A 26646-nucleotide genomic window follows, 5' to 3' on the forward strand; every position below is an offset into this window, starting at 1 on the left:
GACGCCTAAGGAGAAATTGACAATTTGTAAGACCATTTGCAATTTTGAAGAAAGCAATTATCAACACACTTTCATAGTAACGTTATAACCAAGTGACTGTTAGGAGATTACCATTATTTATGTATTAGATAATGATATCCTTAGCTAAGAATTTAACTCCAATGACGTTGACATCAATCTTAGCATGTGTTCATTATGTGTTCCATTGTGGTTAGAATCAATGTTTTCTACTTCTCAATTAGCTATACATGTACATTTAAATGTGGTCGTTTTTACAGTTTATAGATTTTCAAGCCATGTATTCAGTAACCCATTTGCTCTCGGGCTTCGTATTTCGCTTCGACAATCACTAGGCCAGGGAAAGCTAGCTAACTGTTAGTTAACTTCCAGCCTTATGTTACACATATACGTTGGACTTCAGCTAGCATATGTACAGTCCATAGCACCCGCCTTCAAGTCATGTCCACCTCCTCCAAAACTTCTGCAGCTTCCTCCAGAGGTATTGATGTAAAAATGTTGAAAAGGGTTTTCATGAAACATGCTCTGTCTAACATTACTTTTTCTCAAACTGTAGCACAGAAAAGGAAGAGAAAAGCTCCACCGGTCACCTCTGTCACGCCACCCATGGCACCACGCTCAGGTACTTCATCATCTGTTTTTCTCTCTGTTGTATCAATTACTATGGTTGTTGAAGAACTTCTCCGTCAGGAGTGTAGGTCCGAGGTGCCATGGGCGTGCTGTGACTTCTGCCAGCACTGGTTCCACTGCAGGTGTGTGCAGTGGGATCCAGAGGTGGCGGTGGAGCTGGATTTTTAGTGTGATTTTTGTGACAATATAGGGATGGAAGTTGAGATGTAATTGTTGTTTTGTTTGTGTTCATATTAAAATTATTTCTTTGTACAAAAAAAAAAAGTCTAAAATATAATATTTATATATTTATTCAACCCATCCTGTGTATTTCTTCCTTTACTTTCCAAGTGCATCTCAGCAACACAAACTCCAACAGTGTTTTCATTGTTTATGTCAATGCACATTACTGAAATTAAAGTTTTATTTGATGTAAATTACTGATACTCATTTATATTTTAGTATTAAACTGTTATCTACTTTCTCAAAACATAAAATTAATATGTAAAACAAATTATGAGACATTATTTGGTTACAACACTGAATATGTTGGTGAAGAACCCTCCACAGGAGAGCGCACCGGGCTACATAATGAAAAGTTGACAGGCCAACTATCTAGTAAACACTTCGGATACGAGGTTGGTGTCTATTTTTTAACATAATTAAACGGATATATCTTGTAATTGAACAAAATAGTAAGGTGGCCAATAACGGGACCGTATGCCCATAAAACGGGAATTTAACTCCAATATTGTTGACATAAATCTTAGCATGTGTTGATTCATTTGTTCAATTGTGGTTAGTATCAATATTTACTACTTCTCAATTAGCTATACATGCAAATTTAAAATGTGGCCGTTTAGGGCTTATAGATTTTCAATCAATGTACGCAGTAACGTGAATTGATGAATGTCTCAGCAATAAGTATAAGGCAATCACACCGGTTTGAAACATACCTACTAGCTAACTAACTAATTTGCTCCCGGGCTTCGTATTTCTCTTCGACAATCGACAGGACAGGGAAAACTAGATAACTGTTAGTTAACTTCTAGCCTAACGTTACACAGATACTTTTGTCTTCGGCTAGCTATAGCTTTTATACTAGACACCGGTCAATTAACAAAATACACGAAATGCGCGACGTAAACTTGCTAAGTTTAGCTAGCGTAGCTAACGATACAGGCCGAGAAGTCAAGGTAGCTAACGTCAGTTAGCATTTACTTGTTTTCTAAGCTAGCGTGCCTGAATTAGCCAGCAAGTCACAGTAAAAAAAAATGTACAAGTTATTAACGTTACACATCGACTAACTATGAAAAGACTCACCAGCGGAATACCATCTTGATTAACTAGCAAGCTACAGTACACTGGGTTGTTATGAGACCAAGGCTTGAAATAGTTTTAGCTAGGTAACGTATTGTTCAGCTGTTAGTTGCTCGCTTGCTTGGAATGAAAAAGTACAGCTCTCGGTCAACATTAAACATGTCACTTCCTTGTTTTTCATTTTCGCGCTACCGTGCTTAATTACGTCATTTTGTTTTGAGCCAACCATGCCGTCGACCAGAGCCTCCCCGGGAGGCAGCCCGGTTCCAAAACGAATGCACTCCATTTTCAGACGTTAAAGTTGCTTTGCAGCTTCCGGTTTCATTTCCAAAATAAAAGTCTAGAGCTGGTTTTAGAACGGCATTCGATAACGACGTCATACCAGTACATGGCGTAGTATAGGCTTGGGCCTTCAGCAAATGACTTGTGTGAGAATGACACTATAAAGACACAGAAGAGCCTTGCCTAGAATAACCACCTGAGCTGCAAAATAGAAAATAAATATGATTTAGGCTAGGCCTATTTCACTATCTAAATATGCCATGCTGTTGTGTGTTATTTATTGGCCATATAATTGCATGATATATTTGTCCCTGTACATGTGACTAATAAACTAAATCTAATCTAGCTAAATGAAAATATGTAAAGCTAGATACTTACCAACGCCATTTTCAGACCACCACAGTTCAATATATATATACTGTTTCTTCTTCTTCTGTGGGTTTTATGGCGGACTTCATCCAAAAAGCTTTTTTGCCGCCACCAACTAGACGGTTTGAAAAAAAAATATATATATATATATATCCATACGTAATAGTGAAACTAACTTACTCCACCCTAATAAAAATAGTACATTGCCAAAACAAACAAAACTCCCACTTATTCATGCTTTTAGTTCTCCATATCTCCCTTTTCAGGCTCAATGACGAGAGTGTGGTACGGCTTGTGCCAATATTCCATGTAACTCCTTCGCTGAGAAATCTTTCAGCCCCAGGAACCGCCCTGTCGCAATCACTATGATTTATATCTTCCTGGACCTTCTCTCCACCTTGGCAGTGCCATTAATTACCATTGCTATAAATGCCAAAAAGTCCACCTTCTTAACCTTTAAAATGTCTGGATCTTGCTGGTGAAAGGCAACCCCTGCATCCTGCAGTGTAGGCCTAACCACTACCATGGACTTTCCTGGTGCACCATTCAACCCCTCTCACAGCTGCTGTATATGAAATGCTCTGTACAACCCTGACTTTGGCCACCTCGTTCTCTTTCACCCTTGTGGGGCATTCGGAAGACGTGGCTTCATGGTTCCCACCGCAATTGCAACATGTCACATTCATCACTTTTATAACACATAATATGATCCTTTCCACAACTTGGACATCTCGCCTTCTCCCTTCTACAAACACTTGCTACATGACCAAAAGCTTTACAATGATCACACTGCATTGGTCTTGGGATAAATGCTCGGACTCTATAGTTAATATACTCGAACTGCACTTGAATAGGGAGAGACCCCATATAAAAATAAAAAAAACACGTACTTCAATCACTCCAGGAATATTTTTCATCTCTTCCTAATCGACTTCCCACGAGACGCCAGCTATAACCCCCTTGAGGGGTGCCCTGTTCCGAAGAGACACACACGACACTTCAAACTTATCAAATCGGTTAAGACCGCACGTTCCTTCTGATCCGCAGAAGCACAATCAATCTAAACAAGCCCGCCTCCCGTGATCCTCACAGCCTTCACTTTACCCAGCGCTCTCTTCACCAGTTTAGATAACTAAAATGGTTTCTTTAAGATTGTTACTCTGCTCAGCTACTCCACATTAACAAACCGTACTCCTACTAGATACGAAGGTTCATTCTCATCAGTGTACACTACTTTGCTCCGTTTTCCATTATTTTGAACAATACTCCTTGATTCTACGCCATTTTATTCAGAATCCACTTCATCTTCCCCAATTGCACGTCGTTACGACTCGTCCTTCTCCGTATGCTGTTTCTGAATCGCTCAAAGATGAGGTGTACAAAAAAAAAAGGCGCATACAAACTGTCGCGAGAGTTCTTTAGTGGTAGGCGGAGTCACAGAGAGCGCGCGCTTCTTTCGTCTTCTTCTTCGTGTGGCTTTCCGGCAGACGAGACGCCATTGCTGCTTTCACAGTTTGGAACGTGCACTGCACATTTGTTCACAAAAAAGGGAAATGGGGGTGGAAAAAAGAAATTGCACCGCCATCTAGCCGTAGTTTTGAGAATGACACAAATACTAATTTTCACAAAGTCTGCTGCCTCAGTTTTGATGATGGCAATTTGCATATACTCCAGAATGTCATGAAGAGTGATCAGATGAATTACAATTAATTGCAAAGTCCCTCTTTGCCATGAAAATGAACTTAATCCCCCAAAAACATTTCCACTGCATTTCAGCCCTGCCACAAAAGGACCAGCTGCCATCATGTCAGTGATTCTCTCGTTAACACAGGTGAGAGTGTTGACGAGGACAAGGCTGGATATCATTCTGTCATGCTGATTGAGTTAGAATAACAGACTGGAAGCTTTAAAACCATTGTTCTTCCTCTGTTAACCATGGTTACCTGCAAGGAAACACGTGCCGTCATCATTGCTTTGCACAAAAAAGGCTTCACAGGCAAGGATATTGCTGCTAGTAAGATTGCACCTAAATCAACCCTTTATCAGATCATCAAGAACTTCAAGGAGAGAGGTTCAATTGTTGTGAAGAAGGCGTCAGGGCGCCCAAGAAAGTCCAGCAAGCGCCAGGACCGTCTCCTAAAGTTGATTCAGCTGCAGGATCGGGGCACCACCAGTGCAGAGCTTGCTCAGGAATGGCAGCAGGCAGGTGTGAGTGCATCTGCATGCACAGTGAGGCGAATACTTTTGGAGGATGGCCTGGTGTCAAGAAGGGCAGCAAAGAAGCCACTTCTCTCCAGGAAAAACATCAGGGACAGAACTGATATTCTGAAAAAGGTAAAGGGATTGGACTGCTGAGGACTGGGGTAAAGTCATTTTCTCTGATGAATCCCCTTTCCGATTGTTTGGAGCATCCGGAAAACACCTTGTCCAGAGTAGACAAGGTGAGCGCTACCATCAGTCCTGTGTCATGCCAACAGTAAAGCATCCTGAGACCATTCATGTGTGGGGTTGCTTCTCAGCCAAGGGAGTGGGTTCACTCACAATTTTGCCTAAGAACACAGCCATGAATAAAGAATGGTACCAACACATCCTCCGAGAGCAACTTCTCCCAACCATCCAAGAACAGTTTGGTGATGACCTATGCCTTTTCCAGCATGATGGAGCACCTTGCCATAAGGCAAAGTGATAACTAAGTGGCTCGGTGAACAACACATTGACATTTTGGGCCCATGGCCAGGAAACTCCCCAGACCTTAATCCCATTGAGAACTTGTGGTCGATCCTCAAGAGGCGCGTGGACAAACAAAAACCCACACATTCTGACAAACTCCAAGCATTGATTATGCAAGAATGGGCTGCCATCAGTCAGGATGTGGCCCAGAAGTTAATTGACAGCATGCCAGGGCGGATTGCAGTGGTCTTGAAAAAGAAGGGTCAACGCTGCAAATATTGACTCTTTGCATAAACTTGATGTAATTGTCAATAAAAGCCTTTGACTTATGGAATGCTTGTAATTATACTTCAGTATACCATAGTAACATCTGACAAAAATATCTCATAACACTGAAGCAGCGAACTTTGTGAAGACCAATACTTGTGTCATTCTCAAAACTTTTGACCACGACTGTACACTGAACAAAAATATAAACGCAACATGTAAAGTGTTGGTCCCATGTTTCATGAGCTGAAATAAAGAATCCTTGAAACGTTCCATATGCACAAAAAGCTTATTTCTCTCCAATTGTGCACGCATTTGTTTACATCCCTGTTAGTGAGCATTTCTCCTTTGCCTAGATAATCTATCCACTGAAAGGTGTGGCATATCAAGAAGCTGATTAAACAGCATGATCATTACACAGGTGCACCTTGTGCTGGGGACAATAAAAGGCCACTCTAAAATGTGCAGTTTTGTCACACAACACAGTGCCAGAGATGTCTCAAGACTGATTTCCATATTTAAAGTGTAACTCAGTAAAATTTGAAATTGTTGCATGTTGCGTTTATATATTTTTGTTCAGTATATATAACACTTTCCCCAACACACCCTACCACCCCTTCCCGCTACTTTAGCCACAACAGAACCTCCTCCAGGCCATCGGCCTTGGTTGGCTGGAACCTCTTCTCTCAAAACCCCCTGTAGTTCTTCTGTACTAAAATCTCTGATACCCAAAAACGTATCTGCTGCTGCGACTACCATTTCAATGTTCTGGGATCTCCTTTTCATCTGTGCAGTACAATGAATAACCATAGAAATAAACGGCAAGAAGCCAACCTTACTAAAGCACAAACTGTTCGGGTCACTCTGTACTGGCCTACTACTCACAGGGATCCTCTCAGGCTCTCTCACCCTTTGCCCACCATCCTCTATGTTCCTCACTGCCTCAGCATATTACACTTTCTGCACTGCTCTCACCATGGAAACTTTAATCTGTGTCACTTGTCACAGGATATTTCTGATCCCCAGCAACATGGCCACCCCCACAATTGAAACACTCCTTTTTCCACCAAAACGACACACTCTTTTGTCCCATGTCCTCCTGCACACTTCTCACACCTCAGAATCTCCCCCCTACAAATTGCTGGAACATGACCATAAATTTGACACCTGAAACACCGTAGTGGGTTCAGAACAAAAGCTCTCACAGGATAACTTATATACCCTAGCATGACTTGATCTGGCAAACACTCTGCATCAAAACTCAAAAGAACAGACAGGGTCTCCTCAGTCTCACGCTCACCACTGGGTCTGCGTCGCACCAAACAGCGTGCATCACAGAAACTGGGGTCCCCAACATCAGTTGATCCACCTTATTAACACTCAACCCCACCCCAGTTATCACTCCCCAGTCATCCAGGGTTTATACCCATGACTGATCAAATCAAATTTTATTGGTCACATACACATATTTAGCAGATGTTATTGTGGGTGTAGCGAAATGCTTGTGTCCCTAGCTCCAACAGTGCAGTAGTATCTAACAATTCACAACATTACAAACAAATCTAAAAGTGAAAGAATGGAATTAAGAAATATATAAATATTAGGACGAGCAATGTCACAGTGACATTGACTAAAATACAGTAGAATACAGTATGTTCATATGAAATGAGTAAAACAGTGTGTAAACATTATTAAAGTGACTAGTGTTCCATTATTAAAGAAACCAGTGATGTGGTCCTCTGTAGCTCAGCTGGTAGAGCACGGCGCTTGTAACGCCAAGGTAGTGGGTTCGATCCCCGGGACCACCCATACACAAAAAATGTATGCACGCATGACTGTAAGTCGCTTTGGATAAAAGTGTCTGCTAAATGGCTTATTATATTATTATTATTATTATTATTATTCCATGTCTATGTACATAGGGAAGCAGCCTCTAAGGTGCAGGGTGGCGTAACCGGGTGGTAGCCGGCAAGCCTCTAATGGGCTAGTGATGGCTATTTAACAGTCTGATGGCCATGAGATAGAAGCTGTTTTTCAATCTCTTTGTCCCAGTTTTGATGTACATGTACTGACCTCGCTTTCTGGATGATAGCGGGGTGAACAGGCCATAGCTCGGGTGGTTGATGTCCTTGATGATCTTTTTGGCCTTCCTGTGACATCGGGTGCTGTAGGTGTCATGGAGGGCGGGCAGTGTGCCCCCGGTGATGTGTTGGGCAGACCGCACCACCCTCTGGAGAGCCCTGCGGTTGCGGGCGGTGCAGTTGCTGTACCGGTGATACAGTCCGACAGGATGTTCTCAATTGTGCATCTGTAAAAGTTTGTGAGGGTCTTAGGGGCCAAGCCGAATTTCTTCAGCCTCCTGTAAATGTTTTCTTCAAAGTTTACAGCGAGACACTGGGAAATTTGGTTATCGACCCAATGAGGACACATTTGACAGGCAAGATAAATATTTTAGTGCCAGTGTAGACATGTCGTACAAATACGGGCACAATGAGAATGTGTATATGATCGGGATGTTTGAGAGCATCAACCATGAAAATAACTATTCTTCAACTGTGCAACCATTTGAAAATAAGGTTGCATGATGATACATAAGGGTTCATCTTATAAACATTTGCAAGTGCATTTATAAACGGCTAATAACTAGAGGTAGGCCTAAATACTCGGTCACTATTTGGCAAGCACTGACCAGCTTTGTCAAGGCACTTAACCCTAATTTGCTCCAGGGGCTCTGTACTGCTACGGCTGACCCTGTAAAACAACACATTTTACTGCACCTATCTAGTGTGTGACAATACAACATTTATTTTTAATTGTTTTGCTATCTCACTGTTCTCACCAATGTTGTATAACCATTTATGAATGGTTTATAATGCATTTACAAATGATTAACCATTCATAATGAATGGTGGGCACCAATATCCATATTTCGGTGTGATATTGATGTTTCATATCGATATAAACAAGGCATATTGTGATATCAGTTTATATTTGCTGCTAACCTACACTATTATGTAAAAGAGCATACATGACTGTTCCTGCAGGCACAAAACCCTCTCACAGGCATTCAACTTAAAGGGGCAATCTGTGATTACTACATCCTTTTTTAAAAAATTTGTTTTATTATTGACATAAAGCCATTTATTCTTGAAGAATATAACTTATACATGTCATCTGAACCCAAAATATAACCTTTTCCCCCCACTGTTTGTAAACAATGTAATTGTAAACAAACACTGTATAACATGGTTAAAACAATCATTTGGATCTTTTCACAAAGGTGACCTTATTGTACAGTGGTACCAAAAAAGTGTGAGAAAAAAAGAGTTTAAAAAACAACCACAGCACGTGCATGATTTTGATTGTATGACTTTGACAGCTAGAGATCTCTGTCCCAACATGTTTAGCTTCTTTGGAAGAAAGCAGTGGGACTGGAACCGCTCTTTTTACCTAGGTCGTTCTATAGGTGTTTGTAGTAATGGAGGAACTGGCCATGTAGAGCGGCGAATGCTTGCCATACACCTAGCCTGGCCCAAGGTCTCAGCCAGTGGAGTTTACACCATTTGGTTACTCTGCTCTGATCTATTTCTTAATTTCTAAATGTTTTGGATTTGTGTGTATTGTTTTGTATTGTTAGGTATACTGCATTGTTGGAGCTAAAAACATGAGCAATTTCACTGCACCTGCAATAACATCTGCAAAATATGTGTATGCTACCAATAAAATGTGATTTGATTTATAAGGGGAATATTGACCATCATATTCTTCTTAGGCGCCTAGAGACAAATGTTGATCGAGGTCAGGTTTGCACACATCTCAGGAGGGATTTTGTCCCACTCCTCTTTGCAGATCTTCTCCAAGTCATTAAGGTTTTGAGGCTGACGTTTGGCAACTCGAACCTTCAGCTCCCTCCACAGATTTTCCATGGGATTATGGTCTGGAGACTGGCTAGGCCACTCCAGGACCTTAATGTGCTTTTTCTTGAGCCACTCCTTTGTTGCCTTGGCCGTGTGTTTTGGGTCATTGTCATGCTGGAATACCCATCCACAACCCATTTTCAATGCCCTGGCTGAGGGAAGGAGGTTCTCACCCAATATTTGATGGTACATGGCCCCATCCATCGTCCCTTTGATGCGGTGAAGTTGTCCTGTCCCCTTAGCAGAAAAACACCCCCAAAGCATAATGTTTCCACCTCTATGTTTGACGGTGGGGATGGTGTTCTTAGGGTCATAGGCAGCATTCCTCCTCCTCCAAACACGAAGAGTTGAGTTGATGCCAAAGAGCTCCATTTTGGTCTCATCTGACCACAACACTTTCACCCAGTTCTCCTCTGAATCATTCAGATGTTCATTGGCAAACTTCAGACGGCCCTGTATATGTGATTTCTTGAGCAGGGGGACCTTGCGGGCGCTGCAGGATTTCAGTCCTTCACGGCGTAGTGTGTTACCAATTGTTTTCTTGGTGACTATGGTCCCAGCTGCCTTGAGATCATTGACAAGATCCTCCCGTGTAGTTCTGGGCTGATTCCTCACCATTCTCATGATCATTGCAACTCCACGAGGTGAGATCTTGCATGGAGCCCCAGGCCGAGGGAGATTGACCAACTGTTGTCACCTTCTCACCAAGCTGCTTGCCGATGGTCTTGTAGCCCATTCCAGCCTTGTATAGGTCTACAATCTTGTCCCTGACATCCTTGGAGAGCTCTTTGGTCTTGGCCATGGTGGAGAGTTTGGAATCTGATTGATTGATTGCTTTTGTGGACAGGTGTCTTTTATACAGGTAACAAGCTGAGATTAGGAGCACTCCCTTTAAGAGTGTGCTCCTAATCTCAGCTCGTTACCTGTATAAAAGACACCTGGGAGCCAGAAATCTTTCTGATTGAGAGGGGGTCAAATACTTATTTCCCTCATTAAAATGCAAATCAATTTATAACATTTTTGACATGCGTTTTTCTGGATTTTGTTGTTGTTATTCTGTCTCTCACTGTTCAAATAAACCTACCATTAAAATTATAGACTGATCATTTCATTGTCAGTGGGCAAACATACAAAATCAGCAGGGGATCAAATACCTTTTTCCCTCACTGTACTTGTCATGTACGTTTATGTCTGTATTAATGTCTGTATTGCTTCCTTAACTCCCTGCTTTCCCCACTATTCCCACCTTTTCAGGCCACGGGCCTGTGAGCCCCGGATCCACCCGGTCCACCCACTGACCCGCCCCCCTCACCGCCTGGCTGCTTCCCCTGTGACCAAGCACCAAACTCTGTGAACCATCCATTCTTCATCCACTCTCCATCCATCCTGTAACTGGACTCACTGTCACTCCTGCCCTACTGGACTCCCCAATGTTTTACTGTCCTATTTGTCTAAACCCCATGTATTACCCCTGCACTCTGTCTTGACCCCCTAACCCTTATACATCCCTTATATTACCCGTGAAATTGTCTGTTTTTGTGTCAATGCTGTCTCTCTGCAGTTTCTCTGTTTTTGATTTCTCTGTTGTTTCTTGTTTTTGATTTATGAATTACAAATATTTTTTTCCTGTAAAATGTGTTGAGACGTTGTTAAATGCATGCACTTTAAATAAATTGTGATGACTCAAAAATCAACTACGAATTGTTTTTGGACCAGGTCGGATTATTATTATTATTTTTTACATTGGGCAAGTTCGTTTTGCATGGCCCGGTGCCCCTGGTGAGTGGCGATTTCACTTATGGACCAATGGAAGGTTCTAAAATGTGTAAACTCTGCTCAGGGGGGCACAGGGCCATGCAAAACGAACTCAACCAATGACGCGAACTCATCGGTTTTTCGCCATTAGTTCATATGCTTCTCTGGGCATGTCCTGATGAGCAATGTCTGCAATTCTATTGGTTACATTCTATATTGATATTTTAGTCTACAACCACTTGGGAAAAGCAAGTAAACCCTTGCCTTTTGGCTGATCCATTTGTGGTTTCAGGGTGGGTGAAAACAGAGTTAGGTGCTGTGGAATCGTTGAGAGTAACCAAAAGTGGTCTTGTGATAATTGTTTGTGTTTCTGCTGGTCAGAGGGCGCAGGCACTGAGTGTTAAACGAATGGGGGCAAGAGATGTGAATTGTTTTGCTCTCAAGAAAAGGGCGCTATTGAAAGGAGTGATTACTGGGGTAGCGGTAAATATGAAAGTTGACCAACTGAAGGGGAAGATTCCCAGTGTTTGTGATGCTCGTCGTTTGGTGCGGAAGAGTCATTGTCTGTTCTTTTGAGTTTTGATGTTGAGTCTTTGCCCGACAAAGTGATGTTAGGATATACAAATTATCCTGTACGAGCTTTTGTGCCGAATACATTACGTTGTTACAGGTGTCAAGCTTATGGGCACGTGGCAGCAGTGTGTAGATGGGAGGTTCCTATGTGTGAAAAGTGTGCAGAAGGGCAAGAGACAAAGGAATGTGTAGCATTGGGGAAAGTAGTGATATGTGTTAAGCTCGCATCCGTTACAAGACCATGGTGCTTGCCTATGGAGCAGTGAGGGGAACGGCACCTCCGTACCTTCAGGCTCTGATCAGTCCCTACACCCAAACGAGGGCACTGCGTTCATCCACCTCTGGCCTGCTGGCTCCCCTTCCTCTGCGGAAGCATAGCTCCCGCTCAGCCCAGTCAAAACTGTTCGCTGCTCTGGCACCCCAATGGTGGAACAAGCTCCCTCACGACGCCAGGACAGCGGAGTCACTCACCACCTTCCGGAGACATTTGAAACCCCACCTCTTTAAGGAATACCTGGGATAGGATAAAGTAATCCTTCTACCCCCCCCCCCCCCCCCCCCAAAATAAATAAATAAATAAATAAATATATATATTGTAAGGTGGTTATCCCACTGGCTATAGGGTGAATGCACCAATTTGTAAGTCGCTCTGGATAAGAGCGTCTGCTAAATGACGTAAATGTGCCCTTGAGCAAGGCACTTAACCCTAATTGCTCCTGTAAGTCGCTCTGGATAAGAGCGTCTGCTAAATGACTAAAATGTAAATGTAAATGTAAAATGTATGTTAATTGTAGGGGTGCCCATGGGGCTGGGGATTAGAAATGTCCGGTGCGAGAGAGGCAGGTTAAGGTTTCCAGGGTTAGAATAGTGCAGAAGTTGACATATGCTTAGGCAGTGAAGAAAAGTAGAGGAAGATGGGTCAAGGGGGAGGGATCCTGAGAGGAGTGGTGTGAGTAGTAGATCTTTACCAGTACAGAGGGATAGGCCAACAAGTGATATGTTTCAGTAAGATTGGATTTTTAGTATTTATAGCAATGGTTATCAACTGTACTGCAGGGATGGAACGTAAATCGCAGAAAATTGAGGTTGTGGTGGCAGCTACAGAGAGGTGTTTGGGTGTGCGAGACTTGACGTCAGAAGAGTTACAGGGTGTGTTAAGTAGTGGTGTCCCGTCCTTTCAGGCTGTTGGCCTGAGGTAGGACTATATAGATTTAAACAGTGCAGTAGGGTGGTGTTTAAATTTTTAAAACATTTTTTATAATTTATTTTATTTAGTGTGTGTAGTGCAAAGTATAAGGGAGTTATACTCCAGTCTGGTAGGTGGCGGTAATGCAACATTTATTGGATGCCATCCGCGTTTAAACCTCATCGAAGAAGAAGAAGGAAAAGCAAGTGTGGTAGCACTTGCAAGCTGTCAAGGGGGAAAGAAGCGAAGAGACGTTAACAACGCTATCTAGCCACTTTGTAAGTAACTGGTCGCTTAATTATCATGTACAGTTATATTTCTGATATAGTGAGTATTAGCTAGCTGAATCATGGGGTGCATTTGGTTACATAATTTTTTTTTCACGAATAGACTTGTTTACATAGCTACCTAGTAGCGTTGTTTGTTAGTAACGTTACAGCCGGGTATGGAAACATAGCTAGCTATGACGCAAATAATGTTAATTGTATTGCTTATTATTGCTTTGTTATTTAAGCTAACTAACTATATTCTTATTCGAGGTGTTAGGATAAACTAGCTAGCTAACCTAGTTTGCTGATTTATTCACTAGCCAGTTATGATCATGGTTTTGATGCCGACAATGTGAGTCTCCTCTCCTTGTCCTGTGGACGAGGGCTGACGTGCAACACTCATGTTGTTGACACGAAATATCAGGGCTTTATAAAGAATAGGACAATCAACATCTCGCAAGATACACTACATGACCAAAAGTATGGTCACCTGCTCTTCGAACATCTCATTCCAAAATCATGGACATTAATATGGAGCTGGTTCTCCCTTTGCTGCTATAACAGCCTCCACTCTTCTGGGAAGGCTTTGATATTAAGCAATTAGGCCTGGCTCTGCATTCCAATTCATCCCAAAGGTGTTCGATGAGGTTGAGGTCAGGGCTCTGTGCAGGCCAGTGAAGTTCTTCCACACTGATCTCGACAAACCATTTCTGTATAGACCTCGTTTTGTGCACGGGGGCATTGTCCTGCTGAAACAGCAAAGGGCCTTCCCCAAACTGTTGCCACAAAGTTGGAAGCACAAAATCGTTTAGAATGTCATTGTATGCTGTAGCATTAACATTTCCCTTCACTGGAACTAAGGGGCCTAGCCCGAAACATGAAAAAAAGCCCCATAACGCAGGTAGCATTCTCCTGGCATCCACCAAACCCAGATTCTTCTGTCCAGATTTGTCCATCGGACTGCCAGACGGTGAAGCGTGATTCATCACTCCAGAGAATGCGTTTACGCTGCTCCAGAGTCCAATGGTGGCGAGCTTTACACCACACCAACCAATGCTTGGCATTGTGCATGGTGATCTTAGGCTTGTGTGTGGCTGCTCGGCCATGGAAACCTATTTCATGAACCTCCTGACGAACAGTTCTTGTGCTGACGTTTCTTCCAGAGGCAGTTTCGAACTCAGTAGTGAGTGTTGCAACTGAGGACAGACGATTTCTATGCGCTTCAGCACTCTGTGGTCCCGTTCTGTGAGTTTGTGTGGCCTACCACTTCGTGGCTGAGCCGTTGTTTTTCCTAGATGTTTCCACTTCACAATAACAGCACTTACAGTTGACTGGGGCAGCTCTAGCAGGGCAGAAATTAGACTAACCTACTTGTTGGAAAGGTGGCATCCTATGACGGTGCCACGTTGAAAGTCACTGAGCTCTTCAGTAAGGCCATTCTACTGCCAATGTTTGTCTATGCAGATTGCATGGCTTTGTGCTCAATTTTATACACCTGTCAGCAATGGGTGTGGCTGAAATGGCTGAATCAACTAATTTGAAGGGTTGTCCGCATACTTTTGTATATATAGTGTATAATATTGATTTGATGAATTACCGCTGGACTCGTCTGTTCACGACTACTCGGTTCACCTCAAGTCAATGCAGGATGGAAATGTGCGTGTTCACTTAGCCCTATAAATAGTACGCCAAATTAATTAACAAACATATACATTTGGATATTGTCATTTTTATTGATGTTTTAATCAACATTAATTCATTAAGAAAATACCATATGTAAATGTTTTATTATGATGAATTTGGCTAGCCCTTGATCATCACTCTCAGTTCCATTACATTACACATAAGTCATTGGACGAAGACCCTTCTGTATGGGGAGTTTTGTTAAGAGCCCCTACTCTGTCTCAACATGACCACGCATCGCTTGCAGTACGGTCTTTGAAGCATATCTTCACTTTCATATTAGCAAGAAACAGTTTTCTAAAAACTAAACGTTAAATTGATACACACCTTTTTATAGGGTTAGGGTTAGTGTTCCCACATGGACATATCACCATATTACAGCATGTATTTACGGAAGACAGAGGGACCATCTGTACTAATTAGCGATCTAGCATGCTCCAAACACCTGTGTGTAATGAAGAAGGCTGCTAGAAACGTGTTGTCACTGAAAAATACTGTCTGCTGCGACTGTGATATAGCCGGTTAAAACAGTGTACAGCAAGTGTGTATTTTGCATTTTTTGAGTTATTTTGATGTGATATGAAAGTAAAGGGCTTTGTGTTTCTAGAACCGTATCGCAATAGAGAATCGATTTATGTTTAGATGGAGCCTTCCTTGGACCTGTAGGACTAATGTAACGATAGGCTCCTTAAGAGTACATCTTGGGCTAGAATTTGGCGTACTATTTATAGGGCTGGTGTTCACTGTGCAGCCATCTACTCGGCAACATTAGAGATTGTTTTTATATTTAGCTAGTGAATTGGTACGTGCTTTGGTTACCTGACATTGATATAGAACAAGTAAAAACTGAATTAGCAGAGATTCTTTTTCATATCATTTCCACTGTATTGGATAGCATCTACCTGTCCATTCATTCCACGCAGAAAGTGTCTGATATGAATCTTACTGTTAGCCAGTGTAGCCTAATGGCCCAAGAGAAACCAATAGCTCTCACCTTATGCTGCCGCTGCAGCGCTGAGGGAACAGGTTTAATGGAGTTAAACTCCAGATCCAAAGCCCTGTGTAATCCCCTTAAATTAACCATGGAAAGAGTTTACTTTAATTAAACTGCGTGCCAAGACGTAAAAGGGATTTTCCTTATGTTTAGCCAGGTTTTAATCTAATACTATTTGATGCCATGTATGTTACTGACTGTCCTCCATGGTTGACAGATCTAGACTGGTGTGTGCTAGTGAGAGATCATTAATAGAAATAAATAATTCTAAAGGTACCTCCCCCTCTCAGCTTGACTGGCTTACTTTGTTTTGCAGATAGGTGGATTTGTGAAGGTGAATCAACTCTCATTAGGATTTTTCTGTTAGATTCTAGCCTAGGCCTATATGGTTAAGCTATTTTTGAATGACCTCTGTTGGAATGACCAAAACTCAAACATATATGTGGTGGGTGGTTAGAATTGGATATGAGATGTATTGTAGTCTATACGTACCCTGCTGTTGAATGCCTAACTGTGCCATTACTGGATAGCCTAAAATGTCCTTTGAGCTTTTTACTACAGCCCTATAGTGACTAGGCTAATAATCACTGGAATGCTATCTAGCCTACCATTAGTAATGATGGCTAATGTTTTTAACTACTGTATCATGGACGTTAGCTACTTTCACACCCTAAGCAGAATTGAGCTTTGTATGGGAGCTGGGGGCAGATATCAAACAGCAGTGTTCTGTTTGTGCCTAGCTTTCATTTAGTAAGTGTTAGCAAATACAGGATTTTGTGTTGACATTTCTGCCTCTCTATGATGTGAATTTAAAGCAGCATTGTTCAAGTAGGTAGAATAATTGGACTTGACTGGTTCTACACTCTCCTCTGCAGTTCCTCCTCTACCTAGTGCCTATATTGTAGTTAATCACGTTTTAGGCTTCTCCATTTTCTTCCCTAGCTTTTTTGTTGTCCGGGCATGTAAGATACTTTTGTGCAGTAATTTGTTTTTGAAGTAGCCTGCCTAGGCTATTCTCTAATACTCATCCAGGCACAGAATGTTAGCAACCGTCCGTGAATAACAGCTCTCCTCATGGGAAACCACTGGCTCGATATGTATGACATGGCAGGTTGTAATGAGTGGTAACAGCTAACCGAGAGCTTAGTGATCTGTGATGTAGGCCAGTGCTGCTCTGTCACGGGTCACCAACCTGCGACCACAGTTCAGCACTGATGTAAAGTCTTCCACACAACACATACAACAGACGTGTGCTTCCTGAGGTTTTCCAACCCCTGATTGCAGGGTTTTGCTGATGTCAGGGCAGACGGTGTAACATTTAGTGTTTGGGGGGGGAATCAACGCTCCCTCACGCCACGGCTGTGTGCTCTAACAGATGAGCTTGGTCACACTCAGGGGCGTCAGACGCGGTGTCCAGTTTTACAGAGCAATTATCAGTATGGAACTGGGCCTCTAGGCCCCCCGTCGTAACATGGATGCAATGAAGGCTGTTGGGAATCCTATGGGCTATTGAATATCCTCTATAATCTCTGTGTTTGTTTCCTTTCTAGGACTCTGTCGATCTTGGACAAGCATAGAGGAATGGGCTGTGATCCCATTATAGTTGGATCTACCCCTACTAGCCCTGAGGCCACCCAAGGAGTCCAGCCCCAGGCCAGGCCAGAAACATGAGATCTTTAACCGCTGAATAAAGAATGAGGCCTCAGCAACCTCACCCCAGAAACAACACCACCACCACTACTACTAGCATAGTCTGTCACACACCCATAACAACTTAACCCTGAACACCTGCCCCCTTCCCCAGGACCAGCTCTTGTATCCCCTTCCTTCCCTTCCTCACCCAAACCCCAACCCCCTCCCAACCCAACCCACCCCACAGAGCAGCTTAGCCCTCCTCGTCACTGGAGAGTCACCACCCGATCAGCTCCTAGGCCCCGTGCGCCCCCATCGGCGGCGGTGTGTTGGTGTGCGATGGCGCGGCGGGACGCTGAGGGCTGCCGCCGAGGACTGTGATGTCAGAGCCCGCCAGCCCGGGCGAGAGCCAGCGCGGCGCTCCCAGATTCTTCGTGGGCTGCGAGGACGATGAGAGCGAGGGCCTGGAGGACTACGACGGCTGTAGCATGAGGACAGACATGGAGCTGTACGAGGACGACGAGGACGCAGACTCGGTGAGACTGCTTGAGACGAGACAACACAAGATTACATCAGGCCTCATGATGTCATATGAATCACCCGCATGAAAGTACATTAGACAACTAGCCCTGATATGGTAACCTCCATTACTATTAGATACCATCACAATGGAGGCTACAGATATTAGGGATAATTCCACAGCACAAGATCATGGAAGACATGAGACTATTCAACTGTAAAGCACTTTTGTGACAACTGTCAGTTTTTCCAGTCGGTTGACTAATTGTAAAGCTACACAAGACTGTGTCGGCAATAGATAAAGTAGCCTAACTTATTAAAGTGATCTCCCTCCCTCCCTCCCTCTCAGCCCCCGGAGCGACAGATCGTGGTGGGGATCTGTTCCATGATGAAGAAGTCCAAGTCTAAGCCCATGACCCAGATCCTGGAGCGGCTGTGCAGGTTTGAGTACATCACTGTGGTCATCTTCCCCGAGGACGTCATTCTTAACGAGCCTGTGGACAAATGGCCGCTGTGTGACTGCCTCGTCTCCTTCCACTCCAAAGGTGGAACACACAGACACACACACCAACTCTGTTCACTGATGAAAGCACTGTATTCAACTTAATTACCACACCCATTATTCTATACTCAAAAAAGTGATTACACATATAGTACCAGTCAAAACTTTGGACACACCTACTAATTCAAGGGTTTTTCTTTATTTTCACTATTTTCTACATTGTAGAATAATAGTGAAGACATCACAGCTATGAAAAACACATATGGAATCATGTAGTAACCAAAAAAGTGTTAAACAAATCCAAATATATTTTATATTTGAGATTCTTCAGATAGCCAGCCTTTGCCTTTATGACAGCTTTGCACACTCTTGGCATTCTCTCAACCAGCTTCACCTGAAATGCTTTTCCAACAGTCTTGAAGGATTTCCCACATATGCTGAGCACTTTTTGGCTGCTTTTCCTTCACTCTGCGGTCCGACTCATCCCAAACCATCTCAATTGTGTTGAGGTCGTGGGATTGTGGAGGCCAGGTCATCTGATGCAGCACTCCATCACTCTCCTTCTTGGTCAAATAGCCCTTACACAGCCTGGAGGTGTGTTGAGTCATTGTCATGTTGAAAAACAAATGATAGTCCCAATAAGCCCAAACCAGATGGGATGGTGTATCGCTGCAGAATGCCTTGAATGTGCCTTGAATTCTAAATAAATCACACACAGTGTCACCAGCAAAGTACCCCCACACCATCACACCTCCTCCATGCTTTACTGTGGGAACTACACATGCAGAGATTATCCGATTACCAACACCGCGTCTCACAAAGACACGGCGGTTGGAACCAAAAATCTCCAATTTGGACTCCAGACCAAAGGACAAATTTCCGCGCTTGATGGTTTTTGCGACTGCACTTGAAGAAACTTTCAAAGTTCTTGAAATGTTCCGTATTAACTGACCTTCATGTCTTAAAGTAATAATGGACTGTCGTTTCTCTTTGCTTATTTGAGCTGTTCTTGCCATAATATGGACTTGGTATTTTACAAAATAGGGCTATCTTCTGTATACCCCCCTACCTTGTCACAACACAACTGATTGGCTCAAACGCATTAAGAAGGAAAGAAATTCCACAAATTAACTTTGAAGAAAGCACACCTGTTAATTGAAATGCATTCCAGGTGACTACCTCATGAAGCTGGTTGAGAGAATGCCAAGAGTGTGCAAAGTTGTCATCAAGGCAAGGGGTGGCTATTTGAAAAATCTCATATAAAATATATTTTGATTTGTTTAACACTTATTTGGTTACTACATGATTCCATATGTGTTATTTCATAGTTTTGATGTCTTCACTATTATTCTACAATGTAAAAATAAAGAAAAACCCTGGAATGAGTAGGTGTGTCCACATTTTTGACTGGTACTGTATTTAAACAGTCACATGCTACTACATCTCTCTCACACACACACACACACACACACACACACACAAAATACAGCCCTTTCTCGTACCACGCTGTGACAGCATTACTCCTCTTCAACCCAGCATGAGTAATTCTGTCTGACACAACAACAGCCTGTTTAGACTAATAGGTGACTACATTTGCTACCATTTATTTTGACAAAATGTTGAAGAGAAACCCAGTTGAGCAATGTTTGCCCACTGGACTGCATTAATTTAAATTACTTTCACTTGTCCTACTCCATTAATGTGTCCCATTCTTGACCCTGGCAAAGTTTGCACATACTGCGTAGTCTGCGTATAGGATTGGCTAACAATTGTTATTGTATTTGAATTTGTAGGATTCCCGCTGGACAAGGCTGTGAGCTACGCCAAACTCCGAAACCCGCTGCTCATCAATGACCTGAACACACAGTACTACATACAGGACAGGTACAACCAGCGCCGGAGATGCATACTGTAGGGTTGTCATGACAACAGTATCATGGCGAGCTAATAAAACAAGAAGCAAACTTCATTTCATGAGGAAAACGGTCCTGATGTTGGAAACAAACAGACTTATTCTATCACCCAGAGTCACGTGTTTATTATCCAAGCAATAGGACAGAATATTTGCCATATTTGCCATGTATCGTGACAACCCTATCATACTGTATAGATGTGTGTAGTTATCACAGAGCCTCATGGTTAATACTGGGCTATTCTGGAGGGCTTATGTGGAATAAGGACAGTTGATGTGTTTTATATTGATGAAGTCATGACCGTATGATGTTGTATTGTTATTATAAATTCAAGAATTACTGGTGGTGGTGTGTGACCAGCATTGGTGGCACTGGTGTCACATGGTGATTTGTGCGATCTTAGATATACAGCGTTGACATTAAGTGAGATGGCTGACTATCTCTCTGTTGAATGCTGAATGTTGTGTGTTGTCTGTTTTGTAGGAGGGAGGTGTATCGTATCCTGCAGCAGGAAGGCATCGATCTACCCCGCTACGCTGTGCTGAACCGAGACCCAGATAAACCAGACGGTCAGTGTGCGCTCCCCAAAGGTCATGCGTTGGCGTTCCCATTAGGAATGGTCAATATTCTGTCCCTGTCGCCTCTACTGGTCCTATGCCTTTCTGGTCACTCTTAAACCCCAGTCAAATCACTCACTTGTATCCTTTTCACATTACTGAGCCAAGCCAAGCTGTACTGGAGTGGCCTGGTTATCCATCCACCGCATTTGCTGGAACTGTGTTAGAAAGGACAATGTGAAAAGAAAAGAACTGAGCCAGTACAGTTCTTATCAGCCCTATAGTGGGAATCAGTCATTAGGTTCCAAGACAACTGGGCGTGTTCAGCAGGGCACAATGTTGTAGAACGTTATGATAGAAATGCATACACTGAGTGTATAAAACATTAAGAACACCTTCCTTATATTGAGTTGACCCCCCCCCCCCCACACACACCTTTTGCCCTCAGAACAGCCTCATTCGTCGAGCCATGGACTCTACAAGGTGTCGAAAGCGTTCCACAGGGATGCTGGCCCATTGACTCACTGTTTTGATGCTCCCAGACTTGACCCCTGTGCGTCTGACCCCTGTGCTTCTTAGGCAAGGAGTATTGACCCCTGTGCTTCTTAGGCAGGGAGTATTGACCCCTGTGTTTCTTAGGCAGGGAGTATTGACCCCTGTGCTTCTTAGGCAGTGTGTATTGACCCCTGTGCTTCTTAGGCAGGGAGTATTGACCCCTGTGCTTCTTAGGCAGTGTGTATTGACCCCTGTGCTTCTTAGGCAGGGAGTATTGACCCCTGTGCTTCTTAGGCAGTGTGTATTGACCCCTGTGCTTCTTAGGCAGTGTGTATTGACCCCTGTGCTTCTTAGGCAGGGAGTATTGACCCCTGTGTTTCTTAGGCAAGGAGTATTGACCCCTGTGCTTCTTAGGCAGTGTGTATTGACCCCTGTGCTTCTTAGGCAAGGAGTATTGACCCCTGTGCTTCTTAGGCAGGGAGTATTGACCCCTGTGCTTCTTAGGCAGGGAGTATTGACCCCTGTGCTTCTTAGGCAGTGTGTATTGACCCCTGTGCTTCTTAGGCAGGGAGTATTGACCCCTGTGTTTCTTAGGCAGGGAGTATTGACCCCTGTGCTTCTTAGGCAGTGTGTATTGACCCCTGTGCTTCTTAGGCAGTGTGTATTGACCCCTGTGTTTCTTAGGCAGTGTGTATTGACCCCTGTGTTTCTTAGGCAGTGTGTATTGACCCCTGTGTTTCTTAGGCAGTGTGTATTGCTCACTACTTACATAGTGTTGTATTCTCCTCAGGAACTTCTACTATACAGTGGGGAGAACAAGTATTTGATACACTGCCGATTTTGCAGGTTTTCCTACTTACAAAGCATGTAGAGGTCTGTAATTTTTTATCATAGGTACACTTCAACTGTGAGAGATGGAATCTAAAACAAAAATCCAGAAAATCACATTGTATGATATTTAAGTAATTAATTTGCATTTTATTGCATGACATAAGTATTTGATCACCTACCAACCAGTAAGAATTCCGGCTCTCACAGACCTGTTAGTTTTTCTTTAAGAAGCCCTCCTGTTCTCCACTCATTACCTGTATTAACTGCACCTGTTTGAACTCGTTACCTGTATAAAAGACACCTGTCCACACACTCAATCAAACAGACTCCAACCTCTCCACAATGGCCAAGACCAGAGAGCTGTGTAAGGACATCAGGGATAAAATGGTAGACCTGCACAAGGCTGGGATGGGCTACAGGACAATAGGCAAGCAGCTTGGTGAAAAGGCAACAACGGTTGGCGCAATTATTAGAAAATGGAAGAAGTTCAAGATGACGGTCAATCACTCTCGGTCTGGGGCTCCATGCAAGATCTCACCTCGTGGGGCATCAATGATCATGAGGAAGTTGAGGGATCAGCCCAGAACTACACGGCAGGACCTGGTCAATGACCTGAAGAGAGCTGGGACCACAGTCTCAAAGAAAACCATTAGTAACACACTACGCCGTCATGGATTAAAATCCTGCAGCGCACGCAAGGTCCCCCTGCTCAAGCCAGCGCATGTCCAGGCCCGTCTGAAGTTTGCCAATGACCATCTGGATGATCCAGAGGAGGAATGGGAAAAGGTCATGTGGTCTGATGAGACAACAATAGAGCTTTTTGGTCTAAACTCCACTCGTTGTGTTTGGAGGAAGAAGAAGGATGAGTACAACCCCAAGAACACCATCCCAACCGTGAAGCATGGAGGTGGAAACATCATTCTTTGGGGATGCTTTTATACAAAGGGGACAGGACGACTGCACCATATTGAGGGGAGGATGGATGGGGCCATGTATCGTGAGATCTTGGCCAACAACCTCCTTCCCTCAGTAAGAGCATTGAAGATGGGTCGTGGCTGGGTCTTCCAGCATGACAATGACCCGAAACACACAGCCAGGGCAACTAAGGAGTGGCTCCGTAAGAAGCATCTCAAGGTCCTGGAGTGGCCTAGCCAGTCTCCAGACCTGAACCCAATAGAAAATCTTTGGAGGGAGCTGAAAGTCCATATTGCCCAGCTACAGCCCCAAAACCTGAAGGATCCGGAGAAGGTCTGTATGGAGGAGTGGGTCAAAATCCCTGCTGCAGTGTGTGCAAACCTTGTCAAGACCTACAGGAAACATATGATCTCTGTAATTGCAAACAAAGGTTTCTGTACCAAATATTAAGTTCTGCTTTTCTGATGTATCAAATACTTATGTCATGCAATAAAATGCAAATTAATTACTTAAAAATCATACAATGTGATTTTCTGGATTTTTGTTTTAGATTCCGTCTCTCACAGTTGAAGTGTACCTATGATAAAAATTACAGACCTCTACATGCTTTGTAAATAGGAAAACCTGCAAAATCGGCAGTGTATCAAATACTTGTTCTCCCCACTGTATATCACATTGAACAAACATGCCTCTCTGACATGTAGAATAAGGAATCACGTAAGCTCTATTTCTGAAATATATTTCTGCAACGTTCCCCTATTCAACCTAGCTCAGATGTGATTATATGCTAGGTTTCCATCCAATTGGCGACGGATTTTCATGTGAATATTCTACAATCTGCATAAAAACAATATGCATGTTTTCCCACCAATGTACTTGTTGCAGATAGAAAGCTGTGCCTTATGACGTAGTGCACATAAAAACAACTTTTGCAGTTAAATTCCCATGTATCGAATAAAAAAATACAAGTAAATGGGTTTCCATTTTCTGATCGCTTTGTCACAAAATAAATTACATTATATAGCGAATGTGCCCGCTCTGGACTTTGCACGTACGCTCTAGCCAACAGCTTACAGATACAGTGCGGGTTGGCTACCTACATGATGCCATTCCTATTCTGAACGTTTGTCAAACGGCAGCCAAGCATCGATCAATATGTCACCAGAATAAGACCCTCGATATTTATTGGAAAGGAGCATTAAGCTCATCACCGTGCACTTTCACCACCCAGTGAAGGTCATCATAACTTATTTCATCTGTAGCCTAATAAACTGCATGCTTTCCCTAGTCGTAGCGGGAGGACCACATAACATATCATCGTGTGACTCCAAGTTTACTTTGATATGATGGTTATTATATATTTGCGCATAAAGGTGTTTCCACTGCCATTTCTCGCATAATACATTTTACAGGCACACAAATATCCTACTTTGTCTAGCGAATCTTGTTTTGTCGACATTTGAAAAATGTACCAACAAATTAGCCGTTTCCATCAGGCCTGTGGTGACATATTTTATCCGACGTGTTCTTTACTCTTATAGAAGGTTGGATGGAAACCTGGTTATAGCCAGAGAAACAATAAAACCACTTTCCAGTGAGGTCTCGGTTTTTCCCTGTTTTGGGTATAAACAAACGCCAGACAGACTTCTCAAGCCTTTTTCCGACATCCTCCCAAGGCAGTCAATCCAAGGCAGTATTGGCTTGCGTCCCAAATGGCACCCTATTCCCTTCATCCCTATGGGCTCTGGTCAAAAGTAGTGCACTGTATAGGGAATAGGGTGCCATTTGCGACGCTGACTTGGTTTACCCTGTGGTAAATATAGCAGTTAATGAGGAGCAGTTGTGAGTGACTGAGTGAGTGTGTCTTAGGGTCTGAGCATACTGTGATATATCTGAGTGCGGTGACGTGACTTGGAGGCCATCCATTTTCCCTTTTAATATCTCTGGTTGAACACAATCCCGCAAGGTAGAGTTCACTAAATGGGTTATGTCTTCCTCATCCCTGATGGGTGTAATGTCCGTAGAATAGCGACCTCAATTTACAGTTTAGAAGTCATGCTAGTAGGGACAGTAGATGTTACATCAAAATAGTCTAATGTTCAAACTTAGATGTCAAACAGTATCAAGGTTGTGGTCTAATGCTTCTAAAATGTTACAACCCTTTCTTAGTGAAGGTTAAGCTGTCAGTTAGTGTTTTCATGATGCAGTATCATGATACTTGAATTTCAATGGCAAAAAAAGAACCCGAAGCAGACTCAACTCAATGGTCCTTTAAGAACCTGCTTTATGTAAAATACTGTGTGCTGTAGCTTGAAGAGTAAATGCGTGACTCTGGGTGACCGGCTGTTTGTTTCTAACATTAGGATTTCCTCAGGGAATTCAGTCTGCCAAATATTTAGTTTGCTTGCCATGATACTTTGAGAATGTTGATAAAACAACACTGCTCAGTGAATGAGGGCAGGGTTGTACGGACTGTCAAAGGTATTATAAGACGTAATTGTCCGTTTTTGAAACAGGGACTCTATGTAATGTACAGGTTCAACTGGTTGAATCATACTGTTACTATTTACTGTTGAAAGGGCTGACCATTGTCTGAATATGACGATAAACTGACGATGAACTGACAATGTACCTGGTTCGTATTCACTACAAACCAAACGGAAGAAAATGGGCCGACGCGAAAAGGGCCAACCTGAACTTGTCCAATAAGAAACTACGTTTTGCTGTAAAACGTTTTCTGTTGCATAACATTTAGCTCCGGTGTACACTACTAAATACAACCCTGTATTTGTGTCTTCCCCAGAGTGTAACCTGGTAGAGGGAGAAGACCATGTGGAGGTGAATGGGGAGGTGTTCCCTAAACCCTTTGTGGAGAAACCCGTCTGTGCTGAAGACCACAACGTCTACATCTACTACCCCACCTCAGCGGGAGGGGGAAGCCAGCGCCTCTTCAGAAAGGTCACATTTTGATCCGTAACACCTTAAAGAATGACCCCAATCCGTTGCTCTGTCTAACCCACATGGGAAGGGCCGTGGGGTAGCTTTTTGACCAGGCTTCTTTCTCCCTCAGCGTCCTCATAGCCATAATGGCACTTATTCTAAAGCACATTAAGGGTACTGAAATAGAAGGTGAAGTTACACCAGGCACTCACTCTGGCTGGGCTCGTCAACAAGGCAAGAACACGATGACATTAGGGCTGTGTTTAAATTTGACACTTGACATGCAACTTCTGCTATCAGATTATGAGGATCGCATTGAAAAGACAGGTGGTTGTGTGGTCAGATTGTGTTCAGATCTGGCTGACCCTCTTCAGGAGTTGGTCAGGGATGCATTGTGTGTGGATTTCTCCTCAGTCTGGATGCAATCAGG

General features: G+C 43.1%; 1 protein-coding gene across 1 annotated transcript in view; it reads left to right on the plus strand.

Annotated features, from left to right (window-relative positions):
• Nucleotides 1–13162: 13162 nt before the first annotated feature.
• The window catches only part of LOC311123415 (inositol hexakisphosphate and diphosphoinositol-pentakisphosphate kinase 1-like), a gene marked incomplete at its 3' end in the record, with an annotated part of 37354 nt that continues 23870 nt past the window's right edge, over nucleotides 13163–26646 (plus strand). Inside the window, exons 1-6 of the mRNA XM_084197681.1 lie at nucleotides 13163–13244; nucleotides 17463–18080; nucleotides 18413–18608; nucleotides 20359–20449; nucleotides 20962–21047; nucleotides 26080–26234. Coding sequence (XP_084053807.1) covers nucleotides 17925–18080; nucleotides 18413–18608; nucleotides 20359–20449; nucleotides 20962–21047; nucleotides 26080–26234 — 684 coding nt within the window. The 5' untranslated portion in view covers nucleotides 13163–13244; nucleotides 17463–17924. The remainder of the gene's footprint in view (nucleotides 13245–17462; nucleotides 18081–18412; nucleotides 18609–20358; nucleotides 20450–20961; nucleotides 21048–26079; nucleotides 26235–26646) is intronic.

Source organism: Coregonus lavaretus, assembly GCF_964263955.1.
Source record: "Coregonus lavaretus genome assembly, contig: HAP1_SCAFFOLD_733, whole genome shotgun sequence".
Taxonomy (NCBI): domain Eukaryota; kingdom Metazoa; phylum Chordata; class Actinopteri; order Salmoniformes; family Salmonidae; genus Coregonus; species Coregonus lavaretus.